General features: G+C 38.9%; 3 protein-coding genes across 5 annotated transcripts in view; 2 read left to right on the top strand and 1 right to left on the bottom strand.

Annotated features, from left to right (window-relative positions):
* The window catches only part of shop (sulfite oxidase), an 83,309-nt gene extending 63,739 nt beyond the window's left edge, over positions 1–19,570 (top strand). For both annotated transcript variants that reach the window (XR_015534032.1, XM_087344639.1), the window contains exon 11: positions 19,406–19,570. Coding sequence is in view for 1 of the 2 variants with exons in the window: in XM_087344639.1 (XP_087200765.1) it covers positions 19,406–19,409 (4 nt within the window). In the remaining variant the exon portion in view is untranslated. The remainder of the gene's footprint in view (positions 1–19,405) is intronic.
* Positions 1–25,996, top strand: part of LOC110837680 (fucose mutarotase) — a 220,189-nt gene that overhangs the window by 43,151 nt on the left and 151,042 nt on the right. The window lies entirely within an intron of this gene.
* On the bottom strand, positions 466–24,605 carry LOC110837678 (uncharacterized). 2 transcript variants are annotated; one of them, XM_022080088.2, is made up of 5 exons: positions 24,319–24,605; positions 4,517–4,749; positions 3,789–3,890; positions 3,351–3,506; positions 466–2,354 (listed from the first exon to the last, which is right to left on the bottom strand). In XM_022080088.2, exons 1-5 carry the CDS (start codon positions 24,329–24,331, stop codon positions 2,094–2,096), a joined length of 765 nt encoding a protein of 254 aa, XP_021935780.2. In that variant the 5' UTR covers positions 24,332–24,605; the 3' UTR covers positions 466–2,093. The 2 variants fall into 2 exon arrangements, with proteins under 2 accessions (XP_021935780.2, XP_021935779.2); XM_022080087.2 differs by lacking the exon at positions 24,319–24,605 and adding an exon at positions 5,348–5,449.

Genomic DNA, 25,996 nt, shown 5'->3' with positions numbered 1-25,996 from the left:
GTTCTGCTTATTTCAAGCCTCTTCACGTGCGTTTAAATCTGTAAAGTTGCGGAGAATGTTGTCGTAAATTCTTGGTAACAGAAACGGGTGTCAGGTTTGCAGAAAATATTCTCGAAACTTTACTTAAGACGAAACATTTCAAGCAAACAAAGGACTGAGGAGAATATTTTCACCCGCTGGAATGGAAATTTTAATAATATATCTACTAGAAGTAGACACACAAAACATTATTATGTTAAATCATTATATTTTATAGCGAATTAAAATAAATTATTAATCATTAAATCCTTTTTTCTCAAGAGACACTATTTTTTTTTTTATTTAGGTGGGTCTGAAGAACTATGACAGCTATGTTTTAGAACCCCCCCCCCCCCCAGAATTTTAAATTTGGGATGTCAGGGATTGGGAAGGACTCAGAATTCCACACATGGTCTTTTTTAAAAATTAAATTATATTAATATTCTCAACCTTCTCCAGAAATTACAGACTGTCATGTATAAAACATTTTAATATTATCATAATTTAAGACAATAAAAGTTTGATCATCAATAAATATTCAATAAATTAATGGCACATGATGATAATACAAATTGAACACACGGATTCAAGACTTCAGAATAAATTATTAAATAAATTAAGCGGAATGACACGCGGTACTTAAAATGAACGAGGAATCACTCATTCAGCTGTACTTTTGTGTCCAAGGTAGAACAGGGTCGATATATCCTGTGGTCACAAAATTAAATTACGTATTGCAAATGATCTAATAGAAAGAACCTTTTTTGGAAACAGAACAAAAATACATAAATTACATGTTCTGTAACAATATCACAATCAGAACCTCGTCCCAATGTTTCCAATAAGATTCATTCTCCAGCTTAATGCAGTTTTGTTGTTCCTCTAAGAAACAAACTGTCTTATTAGTTTGCCTCTTTATAAACATACTTAAACATCACTTAATGCTTAAATAAATATAGGAACTATAACCTCAGATCACATACAATTTCGTGGCAATATTATAAGCGTATCGTAATATTTACAAAAGGACCTATTTTCTCTGAGATCGGTCCACACCGTCAGCATTTTTTGTTTCTGTGTTGTTGTTGTTGTTCTTTTTAACACTTATAAAACATGAAACGTATTTGTTGATATGCGGTAATACTGTCATAACACTTGAGAATTGTCATTACCACTAAACTACTTTACAAGAATGACTTATCAAAGTCTGATAATGTAAGTCGCACGACGTTGCATCAACAAGGAATTATTTTAAATTCGTATAAAATAACCGCGGTTGCCCACTGGCTCGTTGCGTCTGGCAGAAGTTCACCGACGTTTCAGAGGTTCTTGCTGCCTCCATCATCAGGGCGATTATCGCAGCAAGCGACCTCCGAAACGTCGGTAAACTTCTGTCAGACTGCACGACGCAAAAACTCGGACGACGGCCATATTTTGAATCCTATTCTTATGAATTAATTTGATATAAAAATTCTTGTAAACTTTAAAGTGTGTAGAAACATTTCAAAATGACATCTGATGTCCCTTATATGGACGGAATTGATATTACAGTGTATACTTAGTATACACAGAATTTATAACTGTAGGGATATTCGATATCTGAAATACGGCCTTGAGTGGGCTTGGGCGGAGGGGTGCTGGCTTCTTACCGTAGATTAAATCCCGGGTGACCTCTAGTGAGATTCATAGTTGACGAAGCGACACTGTAACAAGATTTCTTTTTCCCCACCAAGTTCTTGTGTTTTCCTCCGTTAATCACCATCCCTCCGTAGCTCCATATTCAACTATAATCGTGTTTGAGCCCTGACCAAGCAACAAATCATCACACCCTCAGTCTTCAGTTAGTAGCTTCATCAGGGCTCGGAGTAAATTGTCGTTTATATAATATTTAAAATGTCAGATCATAATCCATACTTTGTTATTCGAACAAAGAAGTCTAATACGCGTATCAGATTATGTTATAGGTGGCTATCATTTGCCATCGGACGTCTCTTTCGTGTTGGAACGTGTCGATTTTTTTTTTCGAATTTGTACGAACTGACATGCATAATTTAAAAACTGGGCCGAGGTATTCGTCATTGTCTCTGTTTCTTCTTTCTCTTACCGACACTTTCAGAATTCTTGCACACACCTTTCTTCATAACTTTGCCTATGATCAAATTCCATTCTCCTAGGAATTTCTTGTACAAGGAAATGACCCCCCAGTCTTGAACTAGGGATCCTGTAGCATCTGGGCTCCTGTCCCATTTATCTTCAGTCGAAAAGAAATCTTCTCTTACTCGGTCAGGTATCGATATATTCAGACTTTCGAGGGCCCATTCAACTTCGCATAGAACCTGCGGAAATAATAAATAACAATATGAGAACAACGATAAATAGTTAAGAATTTGAATCTTATCAGTCTGATCACAATAAAATTCCTATTAAATATTAAAATATTATTATAATTAACCTTTAAATATTTAAAATATATTAAATGATGTTCTCTATCGAAATGTTCGATTTACATTAGATCATCACTTTTTTACACGACATGTTTCAGTTCTAAAAGAACCATCTTCAGGTGTATAAAATTATATAAACTTAAATATAATTTCTTAAATGCAAATCTGATAAACATCTGACTAAAAGTTGCGTTTAAGAGATTATATTTAAGTTTATATAATTTTATACACCTGAAGATGGTTCTTTTAGAACTGAAACATGTCGTGTAAAAAAGTGATGTTCTAATGTAAATCGAATATTTCGATAGAGAACATCATTTAATATATTTTAAATATTTAAAGGTTAATTATAATAATATTTTAATATTTAATAGGAATTTTATTGTGATTAGACTGATACGATTTTAACAAATATATATTTATCACAATATGACGCAACTTTATCATCTTAAGAATTTGAAGTTGTCTGCGTACTTAATTAAACACGACGCCATATATATGGGATTGGAGGCAAATGCATGCTTTCTTAACTCAGAAACAGATGGAAGTGTGCCGACAGTTTTACAGACAGACGTTACGATCTCCTTGTAAATTAACTGTAGGATCGTAGGATCTATACATTTTGATAATTATCATATTATTTAAAATAAATTTCGCTGTCTTAATATGGTTTATGTTATTTCTTGTAAATTACCCACAAAAAATCTGAAGTAGTTAACATTTATAGTGTAAAATATCCCGCAAGGCTCGAAAACTCTTAACAGGGAAACGATTATAACAAAACACATTTAGAAATATTTTATCGCGAGGCAGAAAATCTTGTAAGAGCAAGTGATCACCTATCAACACTTGCTTATTATATAAATATCATATTTAATCGTTATTTACCTGAGTGAGATGTTGGGCTATTCCTTTGATAACTCCCTTTCTGATTCGTGCGATGTTTTCTGGATAAATTTCAGGCCGGTTGAATTTTCTCAGCTCTTCGAACGTAGCTGAGAAGTTTTGCAAGGAGCTGTGAAGAACTTGTAGCACATTCTTTACCTGCAAAAGCGTAAACAAAAACAGATTTAATAAGACAGCTCGTGACTCTCAACATTTGTATATCAGATTGTGTAGTGTTCATTCTGTAAGTGAATTGGCCTGAAAGTTGCGTATTGTGTAATTATTCATAACTTTTGATTACTTTCATGTTTTGTAGCGAGTAGTCGCGGTCACGATGTGGATTATTAAATTTATGTTAATATTCGGGCTGAATTTTTTAAAGGCTCAGAAAATTTGACAGGTTAGCGCAGACAGTAGAAGTTTGGTACATCGGAAGCTTACCTTAGCTGATTTCTCTAGGCACTGTATCTTGTTCTTGTACCAGTTAAGCTGCCTCTGTGGTAACCAATCATAACGATAGAGTTCTTCCTTAAGCAACCCAACCTGTGAGATGAAATGCACCTTTAAGTAATTACACTTTGACATCAAAACATTAAGTGATGTGAATACATAATTTAGTATTTTAATAAAACCTTAAACAGACCTTCAAAATTTTAATAATCTAAATTAAAAAAAATGTCTGTCTTCTGGGATATTTCGCCCTGCAGTATTTTAGAAAGTTACCGGCGTTTCAGAGGTTCTTGCTGCCTCCATCATCAGGGCAACCAGTGTAAAAATATCGCACTCACTAAACTGAATAAAATCATCTGTATACAAAATATTCGTGGTCAAGGCTTTTATCGGATATTCAAGAGAAAGGTTTTCCGTTTTCCCTCACAAATTCTAATTTAGATTAGTGAGATTTTAGGTTCCGACGGCGGCGAGCATGAAAACGACTGTGTACGGTGTAGTCTGGTTGAAATTGACAGACATTTCAGAGGTGGTGCCTCTGTACTTTTCGAAGTTTCTGCGGCAGTAACTGACTATTTTATAGAAATAATATTGATGTTCGTATCCGGTCACGATTTCGCCGTAGGCAAGTGTTTTATACCCAGATTTTAACTGAATGTCTCTACTACAGTAATCTTAGCGCCGTGTTCCACTCCGACTGACGTGCGCTTTGAACTTACCTGTTTGTATGTGGTGACGATGTTTCTCTCCTCGTTCTTGAAATACTTGTTGGCGACACCTATCTGAGTTTTGACGACTTTTAGCAGCTTAGAAGGTCCGTGGCGACTCGCGTGTTTACCGGTGTTTGTGTCAGCTCTGACGGAGTGACCACATGGATGGTGCCATGCTCTGATATTCACTGGTCCGCCTTCGGAGTGAACTGCTAGGGATGCAACGAGAACCCCGAACACAACTGGAAACACATGCACACATGCTCACTTAACTCACTTTTTGCGGTATCTGGTATAATTGTGTTATCGGAATGCCGTGAAGAGTGTTACGTCTTCAGGCAAATCCTGTCGTAGAACCTCAAAGTACGCCAATAACTTTTGTTCCTTCCCAGTTGCTGATCGCTAAGCAGGCCGATAAACAAATGAAATTAATTTTTACTAAATATTCCCCTCACATCGACGGAAATGAAATCTGATTAGATAATAAGTAACGTGTCTTGACTAGCCGAATGTAACCAGACTTTATTTTGTAATGTGCACATCAACTATAAGTTATTTCAATGTATTTACAAAAATGTTTTTTTTACTGAGACCCAAAATTACTCCCAGACATAGAATCTCTAGATTACAGAGTCATCTTATGACCCTGGTGATACCCCCACACTAATCAGATTTGTCACGATTTCAGAGATGGGAGACACTAATTTGAGCACATCGATACGTCATTAACGACGCTCTACACAACACAGTGCACTGACGACACTAATATCCTTCACTTATATCTTCATATGTCACTGTACAATTCAAAAATTCTCAGTCGTCGCTATTAGGAGTATTTACCTGTTGAACGAAATTCCATAATTTCTACGCGTGTCAGTGGCTGAAGGTCGTAGTAGTACCGAACCGCTCAGTCCCTGTCAAAGAATGATTTTAACGATACAAAGTGCGAGATACTGCTTTATATCATCACCCGTAGGAGGGAGGGAAGCCAACTAGTATCATCATTTGGTGACGACGTACTTTCGTAGGAAGAGGGGCGTGGCGAGGATTCCCCTATGTAGGGGAACAGGCGGTGAAACGGGAGTGTGAGAAATGTTGGTATCAACCGCGGCCTGCGTCACACTTATCAGAGAATTCTTGCGGTCCCTTCCCGCCTCCTCCCCACCCTAAGACTGTGACTGTTCATTCATAAATCCCCTTCTCATTCATAAAGCTATAGCATGTTGTGACGTGATCATCTTTTTATCTGACTCTGTGGTGTAACATTTGAGGGCAGAGTCTGCTTTGTGCAAGATGAGTCCCAGTCAAAAATTTAATAATTGGCAAAACACGACAAGAATGCAGAACTGTAGGTGTAACGAGATAGTAAGAGTTTCGTAATGACTCCAGGCTTGTGGCCTAATCATTAGGCAATCGTTCGTCATGTTTTTGTCAGTACATGTCAGTGCATGCTCAGGAGTGGATATACCACATGACAGAACAACACGCATTCTTGCATATCGTTAAGCTCTCTGCGTGTTTATAAAATACGGGGGTTACTACCCCGGGTGGTACATACAGTTACCGAAGGGCTTCTAAGGGTTATATTGTATTTTGCTGTGGGATGAACTTCTCAGGGCAAAAAAAACTCTATAATGCCTCGAGGGAGCATTGCCTCCACTCCCAAATACGCCTTCAAGGTGGAGTGGAAATTGCCACATTACGTGGTGACCAAGGCGCTGTACCTTTCCTACAGTTAATAACCGGACCTGATCTCCAAGCGAAACTAGCTTTGAGTGGACTTTGCACGGGTCGCTAATTAGTCCTGTAAACTATCGGTGAGACAGTCCGTAGTGGTGACGTCCCCTTCCATGGTGTCACGCTGAACACATTTCAGGTTATCGATAAAGTGGACAGTTTGACAGATGAAAGGGAAGTGATGCGGTTACATGATTTAAGAAGTCACTTACGTAGTGGACCCAAAGTCCTCAGCACCACCCACCCTCTCCTTAAAACTTAAGGTGTGTGCCATGTGTTGTTTAGTGTTCCGCACTAACAACAGCAAGGCCGGTAAGAAAAATCCTTTGATCGCGATGTTTCATTCCTAATTGATCACTTATGGCCGACAAATCTTGGCATATCCTTGTCACATTCTTTAAGTAACAATTTCCTTCAACGCCATTGAAAACCATCTTTTCAGCCAGGAATATTTTTAGAATTCTTAGTCGCACTCATCGCCTGTTAAAAATCCGTGGTATGACTAGATAACAGCTGGACGGATTTTCATGAAATGCTATGCTGGGCCATAATTAAGTTCTTTTTATCTCAGAAAGGGGTTGTTTCTCCCGTCATAATTGTCTCCTACCGTTATTACATGCCATTAGTAACGGCGGGGGGGAGGGGAGGGGGGGGAGTGTTCTCAGATGCTGCCCTTAACCTTGGTCCATGACGTCACAACATAAACGTCATGCACTCGATTCCCGGTAGAAGGCAAAATGGAGGACTGATAGAGAAAGTAAAAAAAAATAATAAACAATCATGATTCATAATAAACAGACTCTAAAATACGCACCTTCCCTTAGCGTCAATGAACGTCACACATACGAGAGCGTGTCTAAGCACGTCATTGAGTACAAAAAGTGTGTTTCAGGATATGAAGTAAAGGTTTGACTTCATTCTTGGAAGCCACAAAAATCCCCTGGTTACTAATAAAACTAAGACCTCCTGGGGAAAAAAAATAAGAGTAGACTTACAACCGGAAGTCATGGTCGAGTGGTTAGTACCGTTCAATGTTCGGGAGGTCCCAGGTTCAGATCTCAGTCAGGATACTGGATATCCCGACTGATGGTTGTTATAGGTTTTATCAAGTCACTCCAGGCAAATTCCGGGATATTTCATTATAATACTCCACGATCGTTTCCTTCCAGATCCTCCGCATGTAATTATTAATGAATAGTTGTCATCCGATGCCATATATAATTAGTCTGATGAGTTGATGGCTTTAGAGATTAATACACAGTGATTATTTTGTAGTCCGTGCTCGTATATCTCATCCTCTTAAATGAGGCAGTGTCGTTTAAAACAGCCTCTTTTTTATGGATTTATATGATGGACATCATTGAAACATATGTTCTCAACTCATTACATTTCAACGTGACCATTTGTAAGTTTCCACAGCGGCCATTTCCTTAAACAGCGTTAACCATTTGATCTTTGTGATGGTGACGTGAAGTGTTTTCTTTGCGGTACGGACTGAATTCTTAAATATGATTTATATTAACTCCGTGCTTCAAAGGGTTTAACCAGTTAATTTCTTTACGTGTCGAGGTGTGGAAACCGACCATATGCTCAGACAATTCTATCAAATCCTTAACAAGTCCTCCTCCATTAACATTAACCTAGCACTTACAATCTACAGAACACTCCTACGCCCAATAATAACGTACGAAGCCCCTGCATGGGGATACGCGGCCAAAACACACATTAGTAAGCTCCAAGTTTTTTAGAACAAGGTACTAAGAATTATCACGAAACTCCCAAGGGTAACGTCAATCGAAATTTTACATGAGCAAACTGGCATGGAGACGTTCCGCAACCATGTCAGGAAGCTAGCAAATAAATTTTACGCTTAAAGTCAAGTAAGTGAGAACTCCCAAATTAGGCAATTAGGTCAATATGATCCCATTTATGACAAATACACGCGACCGCGGGCCCTACTAGGGGGCTGATCCTGAATATACTCTACTAATTAAACAAACTAAAGTCCTTCTTGGGCGAAACTGTACTTTTAGCCAGCCGTTCATCGGAGGACGCTCCAAGCGGAACTCCTTCCATGGACCAGACCACGAAGCCAACAGCTGAAGAAGACCATGGAAACACGGATGACCTGTATCCATCATATTATGTTGTATTATTGCACCAGATGTACCCGGCTTTATCAATAAAGCCCATGGCACAAGTTAGGGAAACCTAGGGGCCGTACAAATTCCTCTTTTGTCTGCCGGACCGCTGGCTAGTAGTCAGTGCGCACCCGGAAGGTCCTGCGACCGGCCATCTCGACACAGGTTTTCCTCTGTCTTCGAGCAAATGCTGAGATGGTTCCCAAGTTCCAAGTTGCCACTGCAAGCTTCTCATGCAGCCCTCCCGATTTAGATTAATCAAAATTTACCACCCCTTAACGCCGTCAAAATTTACCCCCAACCCCCCTCAGTAGAAACTTCTAAATTATGTACTAAACTTCCAAATTAATAGCCTCAGCTTTCTCTAATACAAAATTTCAAAATTCCGTCTTCTCTGCCAATTTTATCGCATTAACGTCTTCACTCTTACTTTATCCTTAACAGAAGGACGAGCGGGCATTGCCTGGGGACCTTCTAACTAAAAGATGAAATCGAAGTGTCTCTCACTTCTCCCCCCACCAATTTCCTCTCTCTCTCTCTCTCTCTCTCTCTTTCGGTCCGTGCTTCAAAGGGTTAAAACAAAGATGATCAAGTTGGTTGTAATTGAAAGTTCAAGACAAAATATGAATTTACGTTCTAAGAAAATCTACAATGATTAAAAAGTAGAACGTCTTCGTAATCCCGTTATGTCATCGGTGTTTTGGTTCTTACTGAAAATGATAAGCGAGCGAACAGGAAATTCAGGAATGTGGAGTTGTTCCGGAAGTTTTGGTTTATACTCGAATTTACGTAAAAGGAAACTGCCGTTACATAAAACTTATCAGGAAGGGTCCATGATCCGGGGAACTGTCTTGCGTATGTTAAACGTTTCGAGTCATAATTGTTGATTAAAAAATATGTTCTTACTTTGATTGGATGGAAAGGGGGAGGAGGCTGTGTCTTGTACGTGCGAAATGTATTTATCTTCATAGGCGTTGTTGATGAAGAACTTTTACTTCTAGTCCAGCCAAGTGTATAGTCAGAGATGAAGCACTTAATTTAGGGCTGAGGGTTTGAAAATGTGCTCCTGGGTGAGGGATGTCGAAATCCTCGTCGGGCGGTGATAGATGAGTGTGGAACACAGGTGGAATGATGATTAGCGGGGCAAAACTTCTTGTCTCTGGATCTTACGTTAAGTCACCCGGTATTGAAGCAGGGCCTAGCCTCCTGAGCTATCAACTGCTGTCCACATTTGTCTTTCATTTATACAAAAGAGCAGTTATGTTTTCCGGTAATTTAATATTTGCGTTTTTAGAAAGGAGATTTATAATGAATTACGAGCCCGTTGGCCTAAGGGATTTAGGACGACCAAGAAGCCGATGGCATGATGAGTTATGTATTTCGGAACGGGCAATTAGATCCCGAACATTGAATATGAAGGAGAAGAAGAATAAAGAATTTTCCGAAATTTATCCGTTAACTGATTATAAATAACGACGAAAAATCACTAGAACTTCGCGATCTCTTCAAAGAAAGATGTCCTCTGACTCTGTGGAGAAACTGATAAATTCACGAAGTGCCGATGTGAATTTGCGGGTTTGCGTAAGGCCTGGGAATTCCTTTCCTATCGCCGTGAAACACTGTCAGTGTGTCATCGCTCCGTGACAATGCACATCTTGTTTGTTTACGCTTTTCAACTCCAGCTGGCGTCATTTCCTCCTCAGAAGATTCGCATGCACCCGCCCTGTACAACATTCCCCACTGCACGCGAGCTTCCTACCTTCGCACCTGATGTAATTCCTCCGAAGTCTGCGAATTACGGTAATTTCAAAACGTCATATTAGTCACTGAAGGTAATCATGTGTATTCCCGGTTGCAGCATTTATCCTGGGGTCGCGAGTTCGAATACCAGTCAAGGCACTGATTTATCCGCGTTCCTGTGTTACTGCAAAGTACCGTGTTACGCTGATTTCCTGGAAAGAGAGTCGTAACTCGTCTCGGAATTCATTCCGAAGTAGAGTGGAGTATTGAGTGTCACGCAATGCGGTTCATGTAGGCGGAATGAACTGGATATAATTAATATGTCAGTAATGCAGAGGTGTGATGACTAATTTAGAAAATCTTGTACTAAAGCAAGATAAGATCAGCGATGTTTGTATTTCAGATTCGTGGAGAAATTATCGGTAAAATTCGAGGGTGATAAAATACGCGATCTTGAGGACATACTTCCTCAGTTTAACTACGTATGAGTGCGTCAGTTTGTGTGCAAGATTTCATCTTTTGAAGGAGTTTACTGGAATGCCAGTCCAGTCACCATCTAATTTACCCGATAGAACGTCTCACTGACTTCTAATTTAATAGAAAGTTTTTCTTCAGGATTCTGTATGGTTGATTCAGCATATTTGTTCGGTCCTTTTATGCGTTCATAGCGAATGAAAGATTGAATAGGAAGTGTTAAAGAGAGGAACGAGAGACAAGTCATGTAATGGAGGAAACAGATTCCAAAAATTTCGGCTCTGAAGGTTCCCAGGCAGTGCTCGATCGTCCTATTAAAGGTAAGTTAAAGAGGAGATGAGGTGTTTGGAAGTGGATCAGTGTCTTACGGGATTCAATGAGAATATTAAATTTTTATATTAAAAATCGATGGCGGCATTTGGTGGAATTTCGATGTTAACATGCAGGGAAATACGTGAAGAGAGAATTTTGACTTTAATATTGTTCGGGGTTGGGGGTTCTGTATGTGAGGCATGCGATGCAACGTGAATTTTGGGTACCAACTCAGAATTCATTCTAGGACCGAGGAAAACCACGGTGGTCCGTATTTTGCTTTATTTTGAAGGCAGAAAAATTATTTCGCATCTTCAACTTGCATTGCGAACGGCGTAATCAGAATCCGTTTGACTCGTGACTCAGAGCAAATACTTCAGTATTAGGATGACATATTTTGAATCACTACGTAACTACTTCTCCGGTGAATAAGGTCTTAATTATAGCATTTACTTCGCTTTACGTTATCAGCAAGATTATGACAAATATGTAGCCGTATCAGAAATCTATAGCAGACGAGACGCTCCGCCCCCTCGAGCCTTTATCAGATCTTCGTGTTTAAAGGTCGATGGTAGAGATCTTAAGACCTTACACAAGGAACCACCGATAGTATGTGATTGTAACGTGAACAGAGACTAATAGTAATTATGTGTATCAAAGCTTTCGTTCCTGGTTATGGAAACAGTGGCGACGAGACTGTTCTCTAAGTGTAATAACACTTAGTGGTTATTGTGTTCGGATCGGCACTGCCTGGTCTACGCAACGGGACGTCAAAGCGGGTAATCGTCATTTAAGGGGTACACGCTGAGGTGTTCGTTCCATTGACACATGCGCACAGCAGCTTCTGCGCAGAGCGTGTTAGATTAACCGCGTTTATTTTATGTAACTCTGCTTTAATATGATACGTGTTAAAATTTGTGATTCTTACCGCGGCAAATGTGTTAATGCTTTGTGTTCTGGATTGTGATGTAGTAGGGACTGGCAGATGGATGCCGATATTTTGGAAATATACTTTGCCCTGAAGATGGTAGCAGTATGTTCCGCCGAAATGCGAGTATCTTTCTTGTACGGCGTTGAAACCCAAATGTGATACGAGTTGGCTTCTCTGTGTTACGTGGGTGTTGTGTAATGAGAACTATGTACGGAGTGGAGTACACTCAACACCAGTCGGCACGTTTTCTCTCTCGTGTGAGCCGGATGGTGTGGGTGATGACAAAGATCTGTGGCATGCGGAATCAGAAACTGGTCACCCCAGGAATGACATGTGGAGTTGAAGGTACCTGTGTCCAAAGCAGGTGCGCAGTCACGAACACTGGAATTTGCCATGCGGAATCTGAGCTGAAACCAGATATCTCTCGGTTTATTTTAACGACACTTTCTCGTCTGAATGGATTACACGGCGTCGAAATCAGTGTCGTTGTGAATGACGTCGAAGGAATACAAGTCTCCAGTTTAAATGCAAATAATTGCCTATTCTAGTATACGAAAAATATCAGTTGGTATAACTCATCTGCGAGTCGAAAGTCAAAACCTGGGACTGAAAGACTGTGAAGGGGAACCGACGTTTCGTATGCGAATTTTGTCCTGCGGTAACAAGATTCGACTATTTTAAAACCCAGTGAACTGAAGACAAATGGGAAATGCGTAGGCCTTTAACATTTCAGACTGAAAACTTTGAAGGATGCAGGTTATTTTTTTAGACTAGAATTTGTGAAGTTCTAGTACCCCCCCCCCCCCCTTCCGTGCTTTTAGCACACGCACTTAAAATACATCACAAATTTTATACGGACTGCTACAATGAAACACTAATGATAATTCAAAGAACAAATTTCTTTTCGTAAATACTAATCTTAACTCAAGCCGAAAGGTAATGATCTTAAAATAAACATCTTGGCCCATGAGGTCATTAATAATTTAGGTTAGGTTAGGTTAGGTTATGTTCTGTATCTCTGTGTGTTGGTTGGAGGCTTGATTGATTGGGGATTATTTGCTACAAAGGGATTTATGCTTATAAGAATACTGCTTTACATTTTACCGTCATTATTGACGGGCAATTTTATCGTCTAAAGTAAGTGTTGCACAGATATAAGCAATTTGAAAGCGGACAAAAGATAATTTGTAATAGATACAGCAGTTTGGACCAGTCCAACCATAAATGGCGCCTTACTGGTCGCACTCTTGCCTCCACCCACATCACATGTTAGAATAATTTTGAGAACGGGATGTTCAGAAGAGCATTTGAAGGTAAGAGATATAAAAGGACAAGGGAATTGCGTATGGTGGAATCTCACAGATTTTACTGTTTACCAGATATTAGGGTGATAAATTCAAGGAGGATGAGATTGGCAGGGCATGTAGCGTCCTCAAAGTGAATTATAATTTACTACAGTATAATATTTTGATTGCAAAACCTGAAGGTAAGAGATCATTAGGAAGAACTCGGCATATATCGGAGGATAATATTAAAACGGATGTTAGGTTAATAGTATTTAGGGGTGTGCATTGATTTAATCTGGCTCGAGATAGGGATCAGTGGAAGGATTTTTTGAACACTGTAATGAACCTTTGCGGTTTCATAACGTGCAGTGAATTTCTTGTCTAGCTAAGCGAATTAAAACAGGAAATGCCTTAATTTTTAACGTTTTTAACTTATATAAATAATACTGGAATTTAGGTCCATGAGTTTTGACATCTTACAGGCACAGTGACACTTAAAAGAGAGAGAAAATGTTCGATTTGCAGGTTTTATTAAACTGTCGCCCTAAAAGTGTCAGTGTACAAGCCTGAAACATTTACTGTATCGACTAATAGTTTCAGTACTTGTTCGAGTAAAGTCTTTTAACGTGAAAGTCTATCTAATGACGTCATCTGCAACCTTCCTTAGCAGGTTACAATACACAAGAATCTCTATTGCTGTAACGAATGAGGAAACATGGCTGCAAGATGTGTTTGTCCTGTTCTGATGCTGGAAGTAGGATCACAAATCAGTAGGCTTGCTGCGAGAGCTGATCTCTCGTGAGGAGATGCTGGATGTTACCTCGATTGTGTCTGGTACAACTCGTCAGATCAATTTACGCATTAAAGGAACGTAATTTATCATAGACACACATTCAAGATCATGAACATTAAATTACATAATAGGTTAATAGTAGGATACTGTTTATGTCTGTGTGTCTTATATGCATAAATTATTGTAACCGTTGCTATGGCAACGCTGTTAAAGGCTTCTCTCTCTCTCTCTCTCTCTGCCTTATGGTTCGCATTATTGACCACAAAAACCCTGGCTTGTACGTGTGACTAACAAGTGGCATGTCCCACATTTTTTTCTCTTTGCAGTGTTTGTCGATATTGTCACGCGTGAAAGTTATTAGTTTTCTTGGAGGTAAAAATGTAAGCCTGCAGACATTCTCTCTCTCTCTCAGAGGTTTATATTACTTTTGAATGAAAGGTCAGTTTTTCGCGTGTCCTACGGAATGTTCCTTCGACACGTAGAGACCCTACCAAGAGCAAGATAACGCAGTGGTAACGCTAAATTTGTGTTCCGTAGATGCTCAGTGTCACGGTCAACTTGAGTTGTTTCAAGTAGGCTTTGAGGTTCTCACGGCCCCCAAGAAGACAGCCATCTGCTTGAGCTGTTTTGTTTTCCTCAGTCCCTCCAGACTCATCCACAACCTCCTCCTAAATACTTTTCTCTCCACATCATGAAAATAAATTTCCCTGGTTAAATAATTATATAGATATTATACAGGGTGAGTCAAGATTTGGTTCAGATTTAAAGAAATTGTAACTGTGAAGTGAGCGGAGCTGCAGATATGATACCACGTGTAAATTGTGTTGGAGTAAAGTTCAAATTTCTTTTCACAGTCTACATTTGTCTCCGCGACTTCATTTCATACTTAGTTTCTTTAAATGAGGACTTAATTTTGGCTCACTCTGTATTGAGTCGAATGATGTGGTCAGCAGGGCGTGGCTGGTCACTGTGTAGGTTCTGTTCAGTAATAAGTCAATGAAAACTTTAATGTCCCCGATGTTCCGTCAGTATATCCGAGGAAGGCAGAATAATAATGTTGATCAGTCTGCGTTTTCATTTACTAAACAAGGTGGATATTATCTTATTTATAGCAGATACCTAGGAGGTCAATTTTTTTTTCTTTTGTAAGATACACGTAAAAGATACCGCCTTTTTTAAAATAAGCTTGCGTTTGAAGCTACGTTTATTACACATATCTTAAGAACGTCTCTTCAAATAAGGATACAATCTTGTAGGAACGGTAGCTTTCAAAAAATCAGCCGAACCTACTATTAAGAAGTATCGACCACGGAAGATACGAATCAGCTGTACAACATCGTCGAAAATTCCCCACAAGGGCTTACAGAAATAACGATAATATATAAAGCCTGTTTACCGTACATTTGTTGCGATAGTAACATTTGGTACACGAAACGGATTAATTTTTCGAGAGGCTCACAGTTTGGACTCTGACGTGAACCCCGCTGTCCTGAAATTCCTTATTCCCACCAGAAACATTTCGGAATACTGTCTTAAAATAGGCCACGACCGCTTCTACTAACAGCCAACTCCATGGCCTCATATGGAACCCGAAGGTCCATCACCGTGTTCACAAAGACCCGACTCAGATCCCTATCCTGAGCCAGATTAATCCAATCCACACCTTCCACCCGTATTTTCCTAAGATTAATTTTAATATTATTCTCTCCCCTGCGCCTAGGGCTACTGAGTGGTCAGGTTTTCTGATCAAAAATGTTGTACATATTTCTCACCTCTCCGTGCTCGCTACATACCCTGCCAATCTCATAATCCTCTACTTCATCATCCTGATAATATTTGGTGAAGAGTGAAAATTATGAAGCTCCTCATTATGTATTTTTCTCCAGTCTCTTTGTCATTTTATCTCTCTTTAAGTACAAATGTTTTGCCAGTTTCTGCCATAATTTATATTTCCCACAGCCCTGTAACGATGTAGCGTATCTTCTTTAATATTATTATGACACGAAGCCATTAAAGCTGGTAATATTTTCCGAAATCGAATTGTAAATCGGACTTGAGGCGGTCATGTAAATTTGCCCTGGGAACCGTAAGGTTTCTCGGAACACAGTTTGGGAACTCTGACCTACCTTTGAGTATCCTACCAAGCAGCAGTGATCTTTACATGTTACAGCCATTCCTAAGTTTTATTGTTTCATTTGTGTACATAAAACAATATGTTACGCATTTTACTGGAATACTCAGGATTATTTGGTCTTAGTGAATAAATTTTCCAGCGTAAAGAATCTCATAATTCTACTCCCACGTTCTAGCAAGACGTTTATATACGTTCGCTTACATTCTACTTTTAAATTCTCTGTTAATTAAAGATATACAGCACCAATGGCCTGTGCTGTATTTGTTTTATAATTTTCTGACTCCTAACCTCGTTGCTTCGTGGTTTAACGAGACATTTCGCTGGAATCCGGGGTCCGAACTCTTTCTCTCAGCTGTAAACCACACAACGCCACTGATTCACTTTTCTCGCTAATTTATGTTACGTTTATGAAGAATTATTTTACCGGGATTGAAATTGGGGGATTCTTAGAAGAGAGAAAAGAGGTTAAGTGACATTCCATCAGATGTACTTCGCAAATTGGTCTTAGACTAGAATTTCCTCTAATAAAAACTGCGTTAAGAAGAAATTAAATACAGATACACATACACACAGAACATTGCGACCAAGTGATCACCATTTCTGCTCTGATCGGCTATCCGTGGTTTTCCTCGGCCCCGCCAGACAAATGTAACGATAATACTTTGAATCAGGCTACGACCGTTTCCTTCCGTATCCTTTCCAATTCATTATTCGTGGCTCATCTTATCATTCGACGCTATAGGCTAGTCTGAGCTACTGAGTGTTGTTAAATAAATCATAAAATATTCATCATAAACCTATATTTGAAGTCAATAATTTAAACTAAAACCGTATATCTTCTTCTTATTTTTCCGACGTTGTTTGTCGTCGGGTGTTAAGTGTTCTTCCAGCAGGAGACGCCGTCGGGTTCACTCCGACGTCTTCTGTGTCGGGTCCAGTGGAGGGTCTCCTCATAGGTCCCTATTAAGTTTCTATATAATTTCGGGAACTGTTATTATAATGAAGAAGGAATTCGACCTACATTTCGAAATTTATATTACTGAGGAAAAATGTTAAATGTTCCGTAATTATGTTCAATCTTTTTTCCTCGTTAACTTTTATTTTCCTGTAAAATGTTTTGTATAATCGTATCCAAAGTCTTCTGTCTCTATACGCTAGCCTGATCCAGTGCTTCATAGTTTTATCCAGTGTGGTTTAATATCTCGTCCAAGGTAAAATTGCTTTTTGTTACGTATTTAAAGACATTTATGGGGAGACGATGTTGTAAAACATTTTACTCAGATACAAAAAAAAGAACACAAGTGGATATTATAAAAAGTATACGTGGTTTTAGGATCGTTGCTTCCAACAGATGCTTGCAATTAATGATAAAGCTGTCTGCTTTGGTGACGGCGCGCAGAGAATTATAGGCTTCAGGCTTGATATCAGACAGGAGTTCATTCAGTAACACCATTTAAAAATCCACGCTCTTCTGTAGGTAGCAATAAAAGTTGTTAGAATGCCCATGTTAATAAGTTTGTAGGGTACTTAATGACGTTGTATCAACTGACGTTATTTCCAAATTACCTGTTAGTAGGCTTGTCGTCAGCTGGAAGGGCTTGGCTATAAAATATTCATGGAAGTTTTTAATCCTTTGAACTTCATTTGCAAATTTATGTGCCGCCTGTTGTAATATTCGGTAACTTTTCACTTTATAATATTTGTATGTATGTAGAGAGTGATTGCTTCCCGAATCTAATCTTATCACAGCAAGAAAATTGGACTAAAACATTATCACCTTGAATATTACGTGTTCTTATTTACTAATCTGGTTGGAAAATAAGTATAGAAAGTTCTATGAATAATAAGTGCCACCAAGTCACTCAGAGAGTCACTTAACATGTTCCACATCGAAGTGGCCTCTCCCCCTCACCCCCCCCACACACCCGTCTCCAGCAAAAGTTTGATTTGATGCTGATGACGTGGCACGTGGGTGGGTATGTGGACCAGACTAGCCGTTTGAAGTCGAAGCTCGTCTAGATAATATTTAAAGAATCCAGTCCGTACCGCAAAGAAAACGCAACACCTCACCATTACAAATATCGACAGGCAAACGATGTTTAAAAACAAAATGTTGTTGTTTGCAGTGAGAATTATAAAACACGCACAATTACACACTGTGGAAAAAGTGCAAAGCCACTGAATGTTATAGTAGGTGGTACTTATAGTTACCATTGTGCTTTAAGGCGTAACACAGCGATACAACTTCTAATAATATATAATGAAGACACGTTCTACTCGTGAATACATTATGTTCGCACCTACACAGCTTTTGCGCATCTGGCATGAGCAGCGGCCTAGTAACCAGGGTGACCTTGACTCTAGTATCACGGGGGGAGTACTACAAGGGGGTGGACCTGCTTCTGATTTAATTTTTGTGTTTGGAATGCCGTGATATTGGGCTGTGATTTGAATGGTGCACCATGTAGCCTTAAGTATATTTATTGTTTTTATCATATTATATATTTAGGCGTATATGAATTGTAGCAGGCCCGAAAGGACGCTCGTTAATAAATTATCTATCGATACCTACACAGTGAGTCTGCAAATTGCGAAAGTGTTTTATGATTCAGAATGTGTTATATATGAACTAGCATGTGATCTTTGTATTAACAGCAGTGACTCGGTGTTTTGTAATACATTTATGATTCGTTTTAATAGATTATTTGTTGTAGGTGCATTGGAGGTAATGCATCCCCCTTTCCAAGTTCTAGTCATCTTGATAAATTATCATTGATTCTCATGTTTATATTAAAAGAAGCTAACAGCAATGATGATAGGATCTTAATTTGTAATTTCCATAAAAAGTTTCGAGTGGATAATCACTTTCATTGCTGATAATATTTCTCAGTTATGTATTTTATTAGGGAAAGTTCTACAACACAGCAGAGTTATTATGTCAATTGAATAAAAATTTTCTTGGATATTATCCATCGTCTAGTAAATATAAAACGTAAAACGACGTTTCGGAGATGGAACTCTATCTAGTGGGCCCAACTGTGTAGGAACCTGAAGACGGAGATAGAGACCAATCTCCGAAACGTCGTTTTACGTTTTATATTTACTAGACGATGGATAATATCCAAGAAAATGTTTATTCAATTGACTCTTCACCATCGTCAAGAAGTTTTAGATCTGATAGAGTTATTATGTATTCGATATGAGACTATATTTGAGACTAATATGTAATGATATTATTTTTATATGCTGATTTGTTTAAATTTTCATTGAGAATGTGTTTCAAGTATTATTTTACATTTTCCCGTCATGTAATATGTGGACTGAAATTTTTCATTTATTGTTTGTTGTAGGTAAGTGACCCAATAATACTACGATTATCTTGGAAAATTTATCATCTCAGCCATTCGCAGTTCCGTTCTTCAACAATATGGATACCCTGAACTTCCATACCTGTTATGACGTGGCTGATTTTAAGTCAGCATAATCTCAGCGGCTGCTATTGAATTATTTCTCCTACTAGGTAAGCGAAATTGATACGTCTGAGCACGGCGTAATATTTATGAACATTATGTTAAGTGAAAAATTGTAGGATAAATTACTGAGTTAGTCAATTACTTCGAGAAAATTTATTTTAATTCTCTTTGTAAGTGAGAGCATCTTGAAAGATGAATTGTCTGTTAATTACTAGATGCGGTGATTTATATTTGAGGTACAGTTCTGACCATAATGTTTACTCAAGAGAAATAAATGCTTGTTTCATTGTATCGAAGGCCAGTACGTAATATCACCACGGTCTGATATGAAAATTAAATAAAATATATATGTAAAATTTGTTTCTAGCGGACGGACATGTGGAGATTAGTATTTACTGGTTCGCATAATCTGTAGAAATTCTTGTACGATTAAACGAATATAGGAGAAAGTTCTCAGTCTTGTAAAAGCGACGTACGCCTAGAAAGTATTAACATTTAAAATTATTAGGTTAAGAGGTCATTCAAGATGGAGGAAGTAATAAGAGACTGGAGAAAAGTACATGATAAAGAGCTTTAGAATTTGCAGAAGATTAAAACCTTTGTCTGAAGACTTTAGACAGAAGCGAAAAGGGAATGATAATTTTAAAATGAATTATAAATAAACAGGTTATGAGGATGTGTAAAAGATTAATCTCGCTTAGTGTAAGATGCAGTCTTTGTACATGGAATAAATCTTCGTGTTCTATGCTCCTCTAAGTGGGCTCTCTTCCTTGGGTAGCAGCCTACGTGGTTTATGAAGTCTCTCTGAGTACTTTTAGAAATTCGGATTTCGAGATTAATTTTTAAGGGAAACAAAAAATCTCAACAAATAATCACTTTTATTTAGTACGTTGTAAATGTCACTTATGTCACGCGAGTTTGAAGCGAAATGATGTAAAGAAAACTTCCAATTAAGAGCGGATGCCAAAACAACGGATAGTCATCAGTTGCCGTGGAAACACTGACACATCCGGAAACCGCACTTCCGATTCGCGGAATTTATCCCTGATGAAGGACTCGGAACTAGGAATGCGCCGAAAGTCTTCTCCCCACCCCCCTGACTTTCTTCTCAAAGTTTTGTTGGTAGAGGTCAATTTTCGTCTCTCTGTTTCTTATTCTTCGTCCGATCGGTTCCTTCCTTCGTGGGACTCCTTTTATTTTATGAAAACGTCTTTCGAATGACGTATGAAGATCCCAAAATGGAGGTTTTATGAAGTTCCCCGATGTCGTGTTCGCCCGGGATGTTGGTAAAATATTTTCTGAGTGACTTGGAGACAGTTCCAGTTGCTCTTATAATTATTGGGATTAGATCATCTTTAAAAAGATTTTGACATCTGTCACTACGAAATGCCTTTAGCTTGAGTAATCGTTCCTGACACGGAATGAGACAAACATGGCTGTATTAAATGTTTTCGGCAGAAAGATACGATATCGCTACTTTGGGACAAATTCTTAAAGCCTAGTGTCCTTGTGGTTTCATTGCGATTCGAGATGTTTATCAGTTGCTACAGGTAAGACAGCGGTGGGCATGGAGGTCTGAGAAACGCGTGTTTTTTTCTGAGAAACGTCACGTGGATAGTTACGTCATTACCTTTGCACACAAATGTGGACACGTCTCGCTTGTCACACTATATCCGCTCTGTACTGTGGACTTCGCTCTTTGACTGGGCACAAATGAGCGAAAAGACCTTAAAATTTGAAGTCGTCATCAAATAATGAGATGATTAAATCAAAGGCGATGAAATTGGTGGGGTATGTAGCGCGCATGGATATGAGAAATAGCACAAATTTTGTTTGAAAACCTTAAGGGAAGAACCTCTTGGTTGACGTAGATGAAGATAGGAGTATAATATTAAAATTGATCTTAGGGGAAAGATTGATTTTCTGGATTGAATTCATCTGGTTCAGGATAGGGATCGGTGTTAAGACGGTAATGAAAATTTGGATTGCATAAAAGTCAGCGTGTCAATTTTCTGATACCTGGCGTTCCACATTTGAGCTCGTCTCCTCGTAATGTTACCAACAGATTATAAAATTCCTCAGAGTTAATTCTATTTCCTTCCCGTAGCGGAGAACTTCTCAGATTGAAGTGTTCATAACCACACCTTGAACGTGACGGCTTCCCCCCCATCTGGTCCGAAGTAAACTGGTCGCTGCGAGGCCAGACTGGCACAAACACAGTGTAAACTTCTTATCGTCACTACAAATAACGAAGTTTATATTTTTCGTTACTAATATCAAACAACAAACATTGTCAGGTGCAAGCTTTTATTATATTTACGTCTGTTTGTACTGTCACCGAGACCAGTAAAATTGTTGTTTGCTCGCCGTGGTCGTCTGTGTGGCCGGTATTCTTCACAGTTTACACACCCCTGCTCTAAACGGCAAAAAAAAAAAAAAAAAAAACTCTCTCTCGCCCCTCCCCCACCGAAAAGGAAATATCTCATTTGAATTTTACATTACGCTGTATGTAATATTTAAATTGCCGAGTCTTGTACTGTTTTCCGTTTAGATTTGAAGAATGAACACTTATCCACATTCAGACTCGAAAGTTCTCTTCATTTGTGGGTTATTTAATATTGTAAAGGATGGACCAAAAGATTAGAAGCTTCTTCCCCACATTGTTTAAATCTGTTATTGTTTTTATTCTTTTCCTAGTGAATTTACTTTTTAAAATTGAGCCGGGCGGCATATGTAGCACGCACAAGACAGATGAAAAATGCTGATGTCTCTGTTAAGTGTTGTAACGCCTCGCGAACTAAAAACGTAGATACCGAAATTTTGGAGGAACATACTGCCTTCATCTTGAGGGCTACTTATTGTTTTTAAATTCATCGTTAAGTCAAGGGTTACGTTAATTGAAATTATTGCTGCAAACGCAATGCAGTCCCCATTATTATACTTCGAACCAGATTCTGTTATATTCGTTGCTTGTGAATGTTGCAGCGTAGTGAGTCGTTAAACACCGGTATTTTTAATTCTCCTCTTAGAATTGCATCTCGTTTCATTAATACCTCAGGTTCCGTCTGCCTATGAGTCATATTTACTGAGATAATGAATCGTTTGTGAAGCGTTGTAGGTTGCACCTTCTCGCCGCAAGTGATAATTCAAGTGATGCAAACTTTAACCCTTTTAAGACCCAGTGGTAACTATATGTACCACCTGCTTCACACAGTTAATAACTCTGCATTTTGTATTTACGTGTTTCGTATCTATATTACAGTAAACAGCGATTATTTCCTTAAGCAGCGTTAACCAGTTGTATTACGTACTGGTGAAGTGTAGTGTTTTCTTCGCGGTACGGGCTGATTTATTACGTAATATTTAGACGAGCGTCGGATTCAGAAGGTTAGAGTAATGCATTTAATTTTCGATTTGTCCGCGGGATCCGATGTACACCAGATTCCACCGTCGTGTATTTAAGCCTTCTCCTTCCTCTTGAAAGCCAAGGTCATGGCCTTACAGACTGTACAGTTTTTGTGTTTTTCGTTTTGTGTTTTCCTGAAACTTTCCTAGAAACTCTTTCCTCTGCGTACATCAGTGTTGCACGATGCACTTGCATCACAACTCCCGTCGTACGTAAACATAGAAAATCCATCAAAACTTCTAAGAAGAATATATAAATAGAAATCTGTCCTACTCAAATACATTTTCGGAAGGCGTTTATCCTCCTTCAGCTTGTTTTAGTTGTTACTTTATGTAAATTCCATTGTTTTCCACAGAAGTGAATATTATAGGAATATTGATAGATATCCGCAAATGGAAATTGCATTCTCTATTGACAATGTTTTCTGACTTCAAGGCGACTTTAATGCCTAATGAAAACAGTTCGTACGTCAAAGAAAACAAATTTGTTCAATCACAAAGAGCAATTGGTTAATGCTGTTTTAAGTTAAAGAATGAAACTTCGAGTCAAGGAAATGTTGTCATGTAAAATGGTCTTAAAATTTTCCGATTCAAATGAGGATTGTAATGGACAGAATATTTAGTGTAACTCCACACTATAAGAATTTTATAACAATCCATTCGGCCAGTGCGGAAGGAGAGATTTTAATAGGCGGAAATTAAATTAATCTTAAACAGAATAGTACCCATCACCCGTATAAAATTTAAATGAAATTCATTCAAATTTCTTCGAGATTTAAAACGCAGCTTTACGTCAACTTCCGATCACTTCTTGTAAAGAACGCATGAAGACTAAATTAATTACTTTATGAAGTAAATGTGTTAAGCTCAAAACTCACACGCGTTTTCAAACACTGTCTCACACTGTTAACATGCGCTGGATTTGTCAACCGCACATCCTTTATCAGTACGCACATAAATCGCATTCGAATTATTAAGCGGCCAAATATGCGTGTTGAAAGTTTCTAATACTTGTGTAACTCGCTTATAAACGTTCACTCTTTCCTTCGAACTCGCAGGATTGTCAAGTGTCCTACAAAACTGAAGCCCGAAGCGCATATAAACATCATTTAATAATTCTGTCCGTACCGCGTAGAAAACACTTCACTTCACCATTAGAAAGATCGACTATTTAACTCGGTTTAGGGAATTCATCGCGGATTACACAGTGATAATATTATGAAGAACGATTTGTAGGATTAACTTCGCTCACACACTAAATCAAAATGGCACCTTTATTAATTATTATTATTACTATCCATCGTAAAAGATGTTTTGCTATCTAGCCGTGTGGACGCATACCTCATTGAACACTGACGCGAGGTGTTAGTACATTTTCTACTCACCTGCACTGTTCATTCTGCAAAAGGCGGTCAGAATGAGGGGCGGGAGGGGTCACAGAACGTATCCGCTGTTGTGAACGGTGTCTTGTAGTTCCGTCTTCACTCTTAACTCGATAGTTGGAACAATAAGACACTCTGTTGCCAGTTGCAGCGATATTTCTTTGTCCTGTTTTTACTGACATCTAGTTCAGCCACTTTGAAACAAAACACGTGCGAGAATCTCATTCAGTCGCGGGATCAACTTGGTTATGTCCACAACTACCTGCCCGTATCATACCTTGTACACTGACTCACTCTCCTCGGCCTATTACGTAGCAGTTATATACCTGGCCAGGTCTTGGTCGAGGAAACTCCTCCCGTTGTCGTCATTATCTTCCGTCATCATAACAATCATCATCATTAGCATCATTATGGTAGTGGTCATCTCTTACACTCTAATGTCACAGTAACAAGGCGATGTATTTACGAGGTTTTTTTATTTATTTATTAAAGTCTGTCTTTGTCTCTCTCGGCAGCATGATAATTCAGTCAATTTGAGTTCGCTGTTTGTGGCTGCAGTAATAGGACTTTGAGTGTGATCTGGGTGACTGGGCAGGTGTTCGTCTAGAGTTCAGATAAAATGACGCTTCTGCGTACAAGATAAAAATAATTTCCACGAGAATTCTAATAAAAAAAAAATCAAAATACTGAAATTTATCGCGGTAGATTTACAAATATGCCTAAGCTTTGATAAATGTTGATGTTCCCCTTGCCGGTTGTAATGTCGCGAGGACTTGCATTTCGATAACAAAAGTTTCAGGAGAACCTTTTGTATCCATCTTTAGAGTTCCCGGACGTCTGTGTCAACCCGTAATATCACACGGCGTTACCGCCCAGAACACCAGCGTCTACATCTTCACAACCTCAAGAACACTCATTTTACCGACAACTTTCTTTCGCAATCGTCTTCGATTCTTTACCGTTCACTAAACAGTAACCCCCTCACTCGTCTCACCCTTTCATCAACACCTCAAGTGATGAATTGAGTTGGGGTTTTCACCGCGGAGATCCGGGTAAGATGCTGGAAGACGTCGTGTGGGATTTGTGGTAGACGGCGTGGCAGTGGGGCAGGTTTGTGTGTCCTAGTATTTCGGGGTTTTCCCAGCCAGTCATCATTCCATTGTGATCCGTTCTCGTCTGTTACCCACCCCCGACAAGCGCGACTGCCCTGAACAAACAGCCCTGTAGGTTATAACTAACGTTGGTGTCCACCTACAAGTCCATGAACCTTTACAACTCGCACGATCTCAAGTGTAAATCGATTTGATCGTCGATTTATCTCCTTAAACGTTACATTACCTTGTACCTGATAAAATGTTTGTGTTTCACAACATAATATTCGTTGCCAGTCATTATCGAGAAGCTGATTGTCGCGTAAGTAGTCTGAAGATTCCCAGCCCGAAGGTTCATCACCGTGTTGACAACATCCCGTCAGTGGACCGTATTCTGAGGCACATGAATCCAATCCACACCCTTACACAAAATTTCCTTATTATTACAATTTTAATATTATCCTCCCTCTCGTAAGTGGTACCTTTCCTTAGGCTAAAATGTTATGTGCATTTCTCAACATCAAATGATGCTGTACAGCATTTAAGTAAACGAAGATTTAAGTGAACGTTGCCATGGAAACGGTAACCGA

This window comes from Zootermopsis nevadensis, unplaced genomic scaffold, assembly GCF_977971745.1.
Source record: "Zootermopsis nevadensis isolate Lab colony 2312 unplaced genomic scaffold, Znev_1.0 Znev_ptg000008l, whole genome shotgun sequence".
NCBI classification, from domain to species: Eukaryota; Metazoa; Arthropoda; class Insecta; order Blattodea; family Termopsidae; genus Zootermopsis; species Zootermopsis nevadensis.
This window is presented reverse-complemented; position numbering and strand designations above follow the sequence as displayed.

Bases quoted from the DNA above. Each gene is read 5' to 3' on its own strand.
- LOC110837678 (XM_022080087.2), bottom strand. The intron at 3,507-3,788 runs GTAAGCTTCCGA...ACGCTTTTGCAG, and splicing joins GCCTAGAGAAATCAGCTAAG to GTAAAGAATGTGCTACAAGT. The intron at 2,355-3,350 runs GTAAATAACGAT...TTATTTCCGCAG, and splicing joins TAGCCCAACATCTCACTCAG to GTTCTATGCGAAGTTGAATG.